At 44.2% G+C, this 13,441-nt stretch overlaps 1 protein-coding gene across 1 annotated transcript; it reads right to left on the minus strand.

Annotated features, from left to right (window-relative positions):
• Positions 1-1,656: 1,656 nt before the first annotated feature.
• On the minus strand, positions 1,657-11,661 carry Ack (activated Cdc42 kinase). The gene is made up of 4 exons (XM_076828486.1): positions 10,967-11,661; positions 9,359-9,901; positions 6,121-9,291; positions 1,657-5,742 (listed from the first exon to the last, which is right to left on the minus strand). Exons 2-4 carry the CDS (start codon positions 9,886-9,888, stop codon positions 5,643-5,645), a joined length of 3,801 nt encoding a protein of 1,266 aa, XP_076684601.1. The 5' UTR covers positions 9,889-9,901; positions 10,967-11,661; the 3' UTR covers positions 1,657-5,642.
• Positions 11,662-13,441: the final 1,780 nt, after the last annotated feature.

The raw sequence follows: 13,441 nt of genomic DNA on the forward strand, positions 1-13,441 counted from the left end.
GTTTTGTGGTTCAATATTCAAGTTTATTTTATTGAGGGACACTGCACCATTTATTTAAGTAAACATCTACTTGTTTATTAAAAATAGACAACAGTAAATCAGACGTTAATAGCAAAGTATTGAAAATACAGGCACAATGAAACCAGTACGCAAAGTATGATCAATCGATGCGTTAGATACAATGAAGTAATCACAAATCAGTTGCAAAGTAATAATGTTACGATCACAAGTCACTTAAACTCATAACTTAACGAAATAATATCATATTCAGTGGTGATCAGAAGGAAGCTCGAGTTTACTAATAGTAACCATTAGTAAACTTTGCTCAACGTATATATTGTATCACTCATTCTACGCAGCACAGAAGACACAATTGTCATTAAACAATAACTAACTATCCTTCGAACATCACTGCATTCCACTACAAATAATCACGAATACAAAAATGAGACCAAATTCGAAAAGAATTCAACTAACCTCAACGAATCGTTTCGATAATCACAAATAAACAACCCGGACCAATATTCTGAGGTTAAAACAACACTCCAACAGTCCTCTATGATCAAGGCAATATTATTTCGCCTCACATATCACGTAGACGAGTTTTAAACCCAATCGCAGCTACAGATTCTTATAAAAACACCAATCCATCGATTTTGCCTTCCGTTTGCACTCGTGCATATTCACGAGGCTCTGCGATTCGCTCTATTGAAAACTGAAACTGCATAGAAAGCCAGAATCGTCCTGCACTTTCTTCAATCTCTGTGCACAATGCGTTCAATCAGACATACCTACGCCATCTCTGTCTGTTTCTTCATAGATGAGGTTAACTTAACAGTCTGCGGTCTAAGTGGACGTTTCTACCTCACTGTGAAAGTCAACAGCCTGATCTGATCTGTCCCTGATTCATCAATCGCTCCGTGAACGCTAATAGTCTTGTATAGCATTACACTACCAGACTCTGACAGTTAGTTTCGTGCTACTTCTTCCTTTCTTCAGACATTGGTTCCTAGTCTTGAGATGGAATTGGTATTAATGACTGAGTCAGAGCAATCTCAAACCAACTGAAAGTATTCTTCTGAACAAAATTAATTGAAATGATAGAGTGCAGATTGGTCCATGTGTGATCAGATGCTTGAAGACTTTTACTCTACTTAAGTCTACTACGCCTAAGCTGCTTGTTATTCTTTTAGGGACAAGCGCAGAGATTATTGTAATACAGGGACCAGTCGGTGGAGCAATTCAGAGGGATAATTTTCAGGAACGAAGAGAAAAGTCACGCAGGCTAAAGAATATTACTCAAACTACTACTAATTGCACAGTGGTCTAACTTCGCAGGGTTATCTGCTTCAAGAACACTTATACAATATTCAACATTAGTGAAACACTGTAGAAGTATTCACCAAATGAATTTGTAGTACTTGGAGCAATACTTCTTAACCAAGTATATAGTACTGAGACAGCTTTGTAACTTGTATGATGCTTCTTTATGATGTTCATACATTCACCATCCTTTTCCTTCTTTTCATTCCCCAACTGCCACTCATGTGTTCAATGTAAATAGTCCCTGATTGAGCAAAGGAGGACCCCGATTTGGCCACAGAGAATTAACACTGCCAGGGAAAGGATGCTCCTGGGGAAGTGAAAGAAACTCCATGGTCTGGTCACCTACAGGTGTGTTTTATTTGTGAATATCGAACATTTCCTCGGCCGGCGACGGCCACCGAGACAATACACGTGACCCGTCGCCCCGATACGCATCTTGGAACATAAGGGGAGAGGTGAAGAAATAGTCTGACTTCCGGGGGAATAAATTAGGAGTATAGAGAGCAGATCGCTTTGTTCGCTTCGTTTCGCTCGTCACAAGGCATTGGAGCGCAGACTATCCCACCTGAACTCAGCTCGCCGTCTTTCTTGCCACGGTGCCGCGTTTTGCAACGGCATAGTGTGATGCTTTTTTTCTTCATGGACGCTGCACGGTTTAATTATATTGTTCTATTTAACTAACAAATGAATCGATTAAGCAAGGGACCCGCGCGGACTGGAGATAGGAATCACTGACTGCGTACTGTCTCTATGCTTGTTCCTTTATTTTCGCTCCCCTCCCCTCAAAACAGTTGCTTAAAAAATAGAGTCTTTGATAATTCGTGAAAAAATAGGTGCCTTGGTGTATGCTTGACAGTTAGTGTCTCCTGTTTCCATTCCGAATGGTCGACATTGTACAGAAAGGACTCGTGACCATTGCTCAATCCATTACATCAACCCTTTGATAACGAAGATTGGAACGCTGAAGCGTCCACCGTGTGCGGAAGTGCATCAGCCCCGTTAGGTGGCTATGCTCGGCGAACGCCTATCGGCGTATCCCGCGCGTGCTAGGTGCACTGGCTGAACGCAGGAGTTCTTCGTATTCAGAGGGTTAAAATATGTTAGTATGCATTCAAAATTCAAAACAACTCTACAAATCAGAAGCTTAAAATATATCTGTGAAGCAAGGTCCGAAAAGGGCTTATCTCCAAGTGTATCATAACACTCCACGAAGGGATACAACGTCCCAACAACTCTGTGCGTGATAAAACTCCAATCGTAGAGTCACATTTTAGCAAAAGAACCTCAATTTTCCTAACCAAACTTTCCAAGTTTATATTTAACATTGGACTCCATTGTGCACATCCTAACTTCAATAAACTAACAATCTTCCATAGTCTTCTAATTGCACGACAGAGCCCAACTTCATCATTCCAACAGACGTTCCAGACTCAACCAGCTTTACAGCAGCTTCTCAAGCACTCTTTCCTTTCTGCATAACACAGCTGTAGGTCCGCCTAGTGGTCTGACATTGGCAGTTAGGCGGACCGGTCACTGTGGACCTCTCATGCACACTCCAATTGCCGCCCACTTGAACGCTATTGGCCACGCAATTGGCCAGAAAGTGATAAAGGACAGAATAGAATCGAGAACGCAAGCTTAATTCAGTCGCTAGACGCCTATGTACACTCCTTGTATTACGTGGATACAATCTATACGTGGTTCTATCCCTAAAAACACGGACACAAAGAGATGGAAGCTTCTCTGTCCCTCCCTATGCCTCTGAACAGTACTGCTAGAGCCTTTAGTAACGCATATCACAGTTACAAATTCAATATTTCTCGCAACGCAATTTTCTCCCTCTGTGCAATTCAATCGTTTCAATCCCCTTTCCTTTGTTCGCTGTGCCGTTTTATCTAGAACTGGGTGTTTACTCTCGTGGCATCGCCACTGCACAGCCCTTGCCTGAAGCCATGCGCAGCTGAGAGTTGACATGTTCCAGCCTGGAACTAGCTTAGCTCACGTGCACTTAAAGCTGAAGTGGCTTCCAGCATTAGCTGTGCAGCTATGCTTAACAAGAGCAAGTTTTTAATGGAAAAACACTTGCCTTGCCTTCGCTGGCAGCTGAACCTGAAGCCCTCAGGCTTCGAAGCCTGGACCAAAGTAGAATCAATGAGATTCTGGGACGGTGAAAGTGACTGGTATTCTGGGACTTATTTTTGCTAAGCTGTCTTCCATGTTGGTCAAGCAATAGAAGATTTCAAAAGTGAAAAGAGAGAGAAATTTGAATTAAGTAAGAAGGGTGAAGAGAAGTCCTCGAGTTGTAGTGTTGGCATTCACTTTCCCAAAAAATTCCATAACAAAACACGAGACAGAATATGGCTAAAAATTCCTTCAGTCATGTGTACTTTCACAGGAATTCTGTCATAAATATGCATGAGACACGTTCGACTCGTAAACAGAGAAGAGTTCTCGCTTTCAATGAAGATTCCAGAGGGTTAAATGGGACTTGGCGAATACTCGATGACCCCTTTCACTTCCGGTCACGCGGGGCTAATTATAGATGGTAATTATCGATGCGGAGCGCTTCAGGTTCCAGCCAATAGGCGAACGACTACGTGTAAATGCATAGAAAAATTGCTCGGCCAGTAGAGCCTTTCATTTGTGTGCAGTGAATTTGAAAACGTTACTTTCTTTTATCGCTGAATCGTTTCAGGAAGACTTGATCTGTTCAAAGCGTTGATTGCAAATACTGGTAAGCGAGGTTATGATGAAAATTTGAAGAACGAATCTAGAGGTGAATGTATATCGATAGATGGAATGCTTCATTGCGTGTGTTGAGAAATTAAATTTCATTTAGGAGGAGAAGCTTCTGTACTTGTATCTACAGTGGGTACTCAATATTTTTTAAAAATTATGCTCATTCCGGTTGGATGCCCTAGATATTGTCTTCAGCTGGCCTGCAGATTCGTTTGTTCAAGTTTCATCAAAAGACTAAGTTAATTAAAGCGATGGTTTGTTCGTTTGAAAGTTGAAAGCAGTAATTTGGTATCGAAGTGAATGGATGTGCAGTCACCATGCACCATAGATGAACATAGGGGTAAGTAGATTGTAGAATCCTTTAACTGGGTAAGATGAGGAAAACATATTTTTCTAGACTGAGTTCCTAACGGTTATGCGATTTGAAAAACGAGGTTAATTAGAAATTTCTAATTTGAACTAAGTAAAAGTTGAATGTTCGGATTTGAAATAAAGAAGAAGCTACCTATTTTTCCAATTTTAAACAGAAAACTTAAATTTTCTAATTTGAAATCGAAATGGAAATAAATGTTCAATTTCAAATTAAAAAGGAACTGAATTTTTCAATTTAAAATCGGAAAGGAGATCATTTTTCATTTTGAAATCTAAAAGGAGGTAAATGTTCGAACCCGAATTTGCGAAAGAGCTCAATTTTCAATTTTTAAATGATGAACCTAAATTTTCGAATTTAAAATGGTGAGGGTGCTAATTTTCCTAACTGAAATAAAGAAGGGTTTGAGATTTGTCAATGTCAAATAGAAAAGGAAGTCAATTTTCCTTGTTTAGACAGAAACGGAGCTACAGTTTCTAACTCGAAATACAAAAAACGCAGACTTTTTCAATTTCACACACAAAAAAACGCTAACCACCCAATTAAAGAATTACTGTCTAACGATAATCGTACAGAATAAAACGGCAAAAGTAAATCTCGATTTTCACTCTGCAAGAAGCATGCGTCCGACACAATGAAAGAATATGCGATCCTTAAAAAAATTACACAATCTCTCAAAAATCTCGCATCATTTGCACCCCAATCCCCCCCACATTGAAATCTTTCCGCGTCGATGTCGCAGTTACACGCAGGCAAAAGCAGCGTTCATTTTCTACACATTCGTGACGATTTGCTACGGAAGCTTGCGGGACTATTCACTTTTTTTCACATCTGGAATGCAACGTATCCTTTGAGAACCTTTTTCCCTTCAGTGCTCCCCAAGGCGTCAAATTATTTTACAAAAAAAGAGAACAAGAATAAAAACGAAAAAAATTAAAATTTTCTGTTTGAAAAAAGATACAGAAATCAGTGTCTTTTGCTCGAACGTTTACGTTATTTTATTTTTATTTTTAAAGGAACGACTTGGATAAAAAATACTTATCATCGAGTTAAAAGAAACATATTTTTAGGGGGACACCGTTTGATCGCAGCCCGTAGCTTCGTTTACGCGTGTATGGCTATCAATTATAAATACATCCCTATACGTATATCGGTACAGTTATTTTACATCTCCAACAACATCGTGACGCCCTGCTTAAATCTGTCTTCATCTGACCTGATCTAATAACAGGGAAGCCGCTAAGTCTACGTCGTATTCAGTCTGCTTCAGAGCACCCTCGCAGTGCTGTCTGTCTGCCAAGCCCAATCTGAAATTGCAACATTCGGTTACATAACTTGCACCACGTCTGATTTCCTTACATAACATCCCAAGTCTATTTCAAACATATTCACACCTTCACCTTAAGCTTCATTAGCACCCATAAAATTGAATATCTCGTATCCTCAAACATAAATTTGCTGAACCAGAGAGCAGAACGGAACACGATTCGAATCGATCGAAATTATTCCAATCTCATTTTCAAGCGACGAATTAATTCCCAATAATTTTTACTAAGTATTCATAGAATCTGATTAACTCCAATTCGCAAGCACGCGTAGCTCAAGTGTTAAATTTAAGACAGCTTCTTTTAACAAAGAATTCAAGGCACCCAGATAGAGAATAAGAACGTCACAAAGAACCTCACCTAACAAGGGACTCTATCTTAGCCTGCCTGTCCTTCAGGATCTGCTTGGCAGCCTGATTGGTGTCCCAACCTGTGGCCTGCAGCGCAGTCAGTATTTCCTGCTGTGATGCGTCGGCCGCCTCCCTTTGCACTTTCATCACTTTGTTTGCGCGAAACTCGTCGTTGAGGGACATAACTAACTGCTGAGAAGCGGCTGTCAATGGGGGGCTCACTCCAGAGGGGTACGCCGACGTGGAGGGGGCTAATTGAGTATTAACAACAGTTTCGTTCATCTGAGGAGGCATGGGGCGCAACGAAGACGCCTGTGGCATCATTGTGCCCTCCTGAGGCAAGGTCGTGTGCACTGGTTGCAACAGATTGGGACCGTTCCCCAGGGTACCGGCTAAATTGGACTTCATTACTGGACACTGGCCTTGCACCAGGCCGTTTTGCAAAGACTTCATCGGGCTCCAGGCTGGAGGAGGCGGATTATATACAGGGGGCTGCTTCAAGTGGGCGCTGAAGTCGCAGGGGTGGCCCTGCGCAGAGAAGTTCCTCGCCTGGCCACGGTACTGTGCGCTACCAGCAGTCCCCTCCGGGTAATGACTATGACTTAGATTGCTGGAGTCGGGGGCAGTGGATGTGCTCGCAGCGTAATAATTCCTGAGGATGTTCTGCTGGACGGTCTTGTTGTACAACGTGTTGAACTCGTTCTGGGACAGCTGATCGAGATTTGGCACTGTTTGCTTCAGTTCTGCGTACACCTGCTCCGAGAACGACGCACTAGGTGGCTTGGAGGCTACGTTGCTCGAGTGTGCTTGATGAAGGTCGTTCTGTATCTGAGTTATTCCATGGCCCGTTGCTGGCAGTGTAGGGCTCTGGAAATGGGTGGCTTGGTTGAGGGGTAATGAGTTCTGTGCGTGATTAAAGGTTGACCTGGAGACGTTACTCTGGCTGGTGAGGTTACTTGGTGCGATCTGTAGTAGGTTCAGGTTCGATTGAGTATTCATGGGAGCGCGATTCGCGCTTGGTTCGTTGGGGTAGGAGGTCTGCTGAGACGCCTGCGACTGCTGCCAGATTTGGCACACCATTTGATCGGTCGCGGTCTCTAGGACTCGCTGCTCTGGCTGTGTACGAGGCTGCTGTATGTTCGTAGTCTTCGACTGCCAGGAGTTCTGCACCTTGCTGGGGAGGTTACTGGATCTGTGATCAGTCTGAGGTGATTTCGGCTTGGCGGACTGAGGGGGCGGTCTTAGCGTAGGAATGGTATTCTCTGGGAGCTTGTTCACTGACGAGTAAGGATCAGAGGAACCGGGATTTTCTTGGGTAGCGTTCATGTTTTTGCTCGCCTCCTTCTCCCCCAGGTGCTTCTCCAGCTCTGCCAGGAAGGCTGAGTCCAGTTTCTTGGGGGACACGTTGCGTGTGTTGACAGTCAGTTCGTTCATGCTCTGTGCAAGATCGTGATTCGATTTTGGCTTCGGAGGGCTCTCATTAGGAGCGACAGGTGGCGGAGGTGGCACGTCAGAGTTCTGTACGCTTCGATTAGCGACGTTCACGTAAGTCTGCGTGTCGTTCTGCAGGTCCTCCGGCCAGTTGGACCAATTCGTCATGGGGGGACTAGGTTTGTCGATTTCGCTGTAGTGATTCTGAGCGTATACACTGCTCTCCTCCGTTTCAACGTTCACGTTCAAATTAATACTGTCGTTCCTACTCTCCTTAGTCAGATTTATGGAATAATGGTTCACGTCTGCGCCAGGCTCGGCCGCGAAGTAATTTGTACTGTCTTGACTGGTGCCAGCGTCCTGGTTCTGCACGTTGCCATACGTCTGCGTCTTAAAGTATCGACTGCTCACGTCAGAGGGGACCTGACTGTAGTACCTCGAATGAGGGAGCTTCATGAACACCGAGGACGTGTCAAAGGGGTCAGAGTAGGCTGGATCGACGTTCCCAGGGAAATTGGCGTAGGTCCTGGGATCGTCGTCTTGCCAGGTCGTCTGCTGTTGCCTCTCCATGTCGTCTATAGGCTCGTCGAGAATATTGACTACTCGTCGACAGGCAGCCTCAGGCTCGGTGGCGTTCGTGTTCACCATCTCCTCGGGGGACAGGTCTATCAGGCTACCCTCTTGACTGCTGCTAGGAGCAGACGTGTTCGTCGATTTTATGGGACTAGCTCGAATGTCGTTCTGAAGTTTCGTGTAATTGAACTGCTTCCGCGATCGAGGCGTGCCACAAAAGAATTTCTTCTTCAGGTGGCTGTCCGGAGCGGTTGCAACCCCCACCACATCAGGGGGCTCCATAGGGTTTCGCAGGTATACATCATCGATGTAAATAGGACTACCCCAGCTTTTCCCAAAGGGTGCACCGTGGCCAGTGTGGATAAAGGAATTCTCCAGAGGCTTACTTATGTCCTCCGGCTGTTTGCGCCGCATGGGGTCGACCAAGCAGCGTGGGAATGGCCCTATTTGAAAGGTCCGTTGGTTCTGACCCTTCCACCAGTAATTCTCAGGCCGTCCGTCCAGAATAACTATCTGATCGCCCTGCTCAATACTCATTTTGTCGGCCTCTTCGAAGTGACTCACTGCCTTCATCACTGTGGGCACCATCCCGGTCAGGGACGTGCGTAGATCAGCGAAACTGGGTCTCTCTGAAGGTTCCCCTGACCAGCAACGCAACAACAGTTGGTACATGACTGGCGGCGTTGCTTCTGGCTCGTGCAATCGCTCTCCTTCTCTGTCGATCTTTCTCAGAATTTCTGACCCGTTCAGACCCACCCACGGCTCCTCGCCGAACGTCAGCATCTCCCACAACGTCACCCCAAACATCCAAACGTCGGATGCGTGGCTGAACTGGCGTGCCTTCAGCGATTCGGGGGCACACCAGGGGAACGGTACCTTTTTGTGCTCTGTCATAACGTAGCAGTCCTCCTGCTGAGGCAGCGCCCTCATTAGCCCGAAATCGCCTATCTTCACTTTGTCCACCGTGCTCAGCAGCACGTTCCTGCAGGCCAGGTCACGGTGGAGGAAACGTTTCGCCTCCAAGTACGCCATCCCTGTGGCGACTTGCAAAGCATAGTTGCAGAGGGTTAATACTGAAATACGACCACACTGCTGCCGCAGGTAGTCCAACAAGGCCCCGAGAGGTGCGAGCTCTGTCACCATCATCATCGGCTGCGATAGCACGACACCGTATAATCTATAAAAAAAAATCGTGGATACAGTAATAAGCTTGAAATCCGCGCTACTTTTGCTACAGTGCGTACCTGATAAGGTTGTGATGATCCAGAATATGCATCGCTTGGACTTCCGAGACGAAGTCTTCTATAACGCTCGGCTGCGTCAGAGCATCGGCTTTGAGCACTTTCACAGCGACTGGCAAGGTTCTTCCGGACGGGGACGTCCATTCTCCGCGTCTGACGACACCGAAGCTACCGTCACCTAATTTCGTCGATAACGTGACATCCTTGTCTTGGATCAGGCATGTCAGCACCGATGAACCTTCCACTGGCTGGGAAGATCTCTTGTTACTTTTCGTGCTACTACCAGGCCGAATTTTCGTGATCAGGCTCTTCTTCCATTGGGTATTCCTCTTCTTCTTAACAGCGTCCAACAGCCGCCTAATCCCTGGTTTTCCTAAACCAATTTTCTCGAGATCTTCCGATTGTACATAGTCAAAGTGGTGCAATCTAGTGACCTGTAGGTCGTCCCGTATTCTCGTGAAAAACTGAGAAAGCTGAACATCGTGCAGCAGTTCTTGCAGCCACTCGGTGCCCTCATCGTCAGCCATGTTCATTTATTCTAGTATCCTGGAAGAAGAATACCATTAGAAGCGATAAGGTGAATGATGCCAGGTGCGAATCAGGCGTCATAATGTTTGTTTCATGCAATTACTTTCGCTCAGGCGCAATGCAGGGAAATCCTCTTCCTCAAAATCACTTTCTATAGAACGGAGTAAATAAATACACAGCTTGGGAATATAAAATATATTTATTTCAATTACGGACCGTTATTAGAGCACATTTACATGAGAAATATTAGTTTTCCAAGGACAGTTACAAAAACATTGCGCATGCATTCAAAATAATATTACAAGGGTGCTGATTAATGTATTATAAATTTTGGTCTCTTCAGTTTCTGTGGGCTGTTATCAGGCATGAAAGAAAATAATGTCAAAGCACGGCGTGGGTGTGCAGAAAGATACAAATCTGGTATTTATCGTACGGCCCTGTCTCCCCCTGAACAGGAAATGAAATAATGTTCAACCATGAGGAGAAGTACTGCTGGCACATACCATGCCATGCATTGCTTTGTGCGTGCAGAAAAAGCCGGGCAATAAATTGCGCTCACACCACTCAACCACCCAGTGACTCCTTCTTCGCTTTAATGCAGGATTGAAAAAGAATTTTCATAACATTTATTCCACCCTTTCAACAACAACAGTCAAAAATCCATGCTCTTCAAACAATTAGAAGAAAAGAAAACACGAGAAATATAGAAAATGAAAATTCTAAACAAAGAAATTTGTAAACGAAAGTCAGAGTATTAATTCGAATACAATCGCTTAATTAAACCTTTCGGTGTTGCGAACGTATACAAGCACTATCACCTGCGCGGCCCGTGCGTGGAACGCCCATGGGCGTCCGGACCACACGGTCAACAAACGTGACCGCTGTCAATCCGCACACGGCGTCCGCTCGTCGTCAACACCGAAAGGCTTCGCACATCGATCACGAAGAAAGCATCGCGCGTCACGCGTCAATTGCCGAACGAGCATCCTGTCAGACGGCCAGAAACCATCGACTTGCCCACGGAACGGAGCATCCAACGTCGAAGCCGGACGAGAAGCGACCCAGCCGCCAAGGGGACGTTACCTTTCAACGGGCGAAGCACACTCGAGGAGCCAGTTACGTTTCCATTCTGCCTGCGGGAGGCTGTTTGTCGCCCGATGGGAGCGCTCGGCGTCGAGAAACTCTATCCGAGGTTCGGCGCGACGAAATTCGAGCGGAATCATCGCCATTCGAGCCTCTGCATCTTCCTTTTCCTCCCTTTTCCCCCCTTCTGTACTGTCGCTTGCAGGGCACACGATGCACGCTGGTACGATAGTCTGCAGAAGGCGCAGAACTGCGTCCACGGGGTGACGGAAAAGCGAGGGGAGCTCAGCAGAGGCGCGCGAACGGGGAAGCCAGCGTGTCGCGACAACCTTCGCGCCGGAGTTCCAGTTGCACGGAGCTCGAGGGACTTTCACCGTACGAATTTCTCACACAGCGCATTGTTACGCGCCCGAGAACGCATCGGCTGGGCTCGTTTAACCTAAAACGCGGGCGACCAGTCGCTGCACTCCCATCCACGGCTGTCCAGCGGGTAGCCTGGCGCGCGGGGCGATCGTTGCATTTTCCCGTCGATTGCTCGCTTCTCTTTCCTTTCTCCTAATCTCTCGTCGCACTTTCGGAGGATTTCACGCGAGCCCTGGGGACGCGAAGAAAAAAACCCACCTAGCCGATCCAGACTCTGTTTTGCTACTGTTTGCTACTGCCACAGACCATGCACGGGATGCAGCTGAACGCTCGCTTCGAATACATGGCGCCATCTTGCACGCTCCGCGTATCGATCGCGATTCGAAGCGAACAGATTTTTTTACGGCGACGTTTGTTGTTGGATCGGTGGATGGCAGGTTTGGGGGGATTCTTTTTGCTTTATTGGAGAAATTCGGCGGTGGAGAGGGGTGTTTTTGGAGAGTCGAAGAGGTTATTGGGGATTCCGGAGATGGTCCCTAGAAGGAGGCCATTTTCTCGATGCAGTTGTCCGAGGCTCGAGGAGCGCGGGAAAGTTTGAATGTTGATTTCTGAATGTCTATGTTTTGTGTGAAATAGGATAGTTTCTTTTGCGTGGTTCAAGTTTGTATGGTTTGAGGATTGAATATTTTGTGGGAAAAAAGTTGGGTATGCGAAGTTTTGGTGGTTTGTTTAAGCGTTTCTTATTATTCGTGTCTTTAAGTTCGATGGACCAGGGGAGTTTGATTTGATTGAAAGTGATTGTTGTATTGTTTGCAGAAGAGAACTTGCTGAGATATGACATTTTGAGTGATTTCTTTTAATATTTGAAAAAATAGACAGGTTATTTAACCTAATTAATCATTTTTCCCTAGTCAAGGTAAAAGTCCCTAGAATAGGGCATTCTGTCACTTCTCTGGAGGACTAAACTTCGCGGGAATATTCAAATAGACACGCAGAATGCTGTATACTACTTACAATTAGATACATCTTTTTCCCTTTTAATATTCATATTTATTTTTCAATTGCATGCTTCTTCTTATCAATACGATTGAATTACATGGGAAAACTCCAATCTAGATGAAAAAAAGTTTATGGTCTAGGAACTTAATCATAAAATAGTGTCATTCTTTCTCAAAGTATCGAAAATATACATAAATCACGTTAAAGAAAAATAAAAAACAAAAACAAAATAGATTAAGGCTGCATAAAACATTACTTCTTCAAATACTTCTGCATGAAGTGTGATTTATAGATACTACTAGGTCGTTCTATGTGTTTCCTTGTTTACCTTAGGCGTGGTATCAAATCCCTGGAAATATCACTTGCACTAATTTAAGTATTTTAATATTACAATCTATTTACTGCATTAAAAATGACAGCAATGTCTCACTACGATTGAAATGCCACTATTACTATAACCTCAGTATGGATACTTTTATGAACGAGTTACTCTCAAATGAAATACTATATGTAATAATCACGCACAGATAAGAAATTTATCAATACCAAAGTGCAGAATTTCCCAATAACCTTCTCAGACGTCATAAAGTGGAGACACGCAATCCGTGGAATGTAGAGTCCGTGCAGTGGTATGCAACATACAGGGTGTCCCAAAAACACAGCGAACATAACCTCTCAGTAATTAAACAATTATGCACCCGAACTTCTTCCACTCGTTTTACAGTGCACTTCTATGATAGTAAAAAAAATACAGTGTATTTAAAAAAAAAAAATACAGTGTATTTAAAAAAAAAAATACAGTGTATTTAAAAAAAAAAATACAGTGTATTTAAAAAAAAAAATACAGTGTATTTAAAAAAAATAAATACAAAGTAAGTTTAAGAAAGAAAAGCTTGGGAAAAAATTTTTTTTTTTCGTTAACAGAAAATAGTAAGTTTCAAAACCGACAATAATACGTTCTGTTGATATTTATTTCGAGGCGCAATGTATATTAATAATCATAATGTAGTGGTATTCGTATATTTTGCATTTGCGCATTTGCTCCAGTTGCATTTGCGCGCGTCGAGTGTTTACACATGAGGTGCAGAGAAAACAATTTCAATTATTTCTTCG

This window comes from Andrena cerasifolii, chromosome 15, assembly GCF_050908995.1.
Source record: "Andrena cerasifolii isolate SP2316 chromosome 15, iyAndCera1_principal, whole genome shotgun sequence".
Classification (NCBI taxonomy): domain Eukaryota; kingdom Metazoa; phylum Arthropoda; class Insecta; order Hymenoptera; family Andrenidae; genus Andrena; species Andrena cerasifolii.

Bases quoted from the DNA above. Each gene is read 5' to 3' on its own strand.
- Ack (XM_076828486.1), bottom strand. From the start codon at position 9,888: ATGAACATGGCTGACGATGAGGGCACCGAGTGGCTGCAAGAACTGCTG. The intron at 9,292-9,358 runs GTACGCACTGTA...TTTTTTTTATAG, and splicing joins GATCATCACAACCTTATCAG to ATTATACGGTGTCGTGCTAT. The intron at 5,743-6,120 runs GTGAGGTTCTTT...TTGCAATTTCAG, and splicing joins AAGATAGAGTCCCTTGTTAG to ATTGGGCTTGGCAGACAGAC.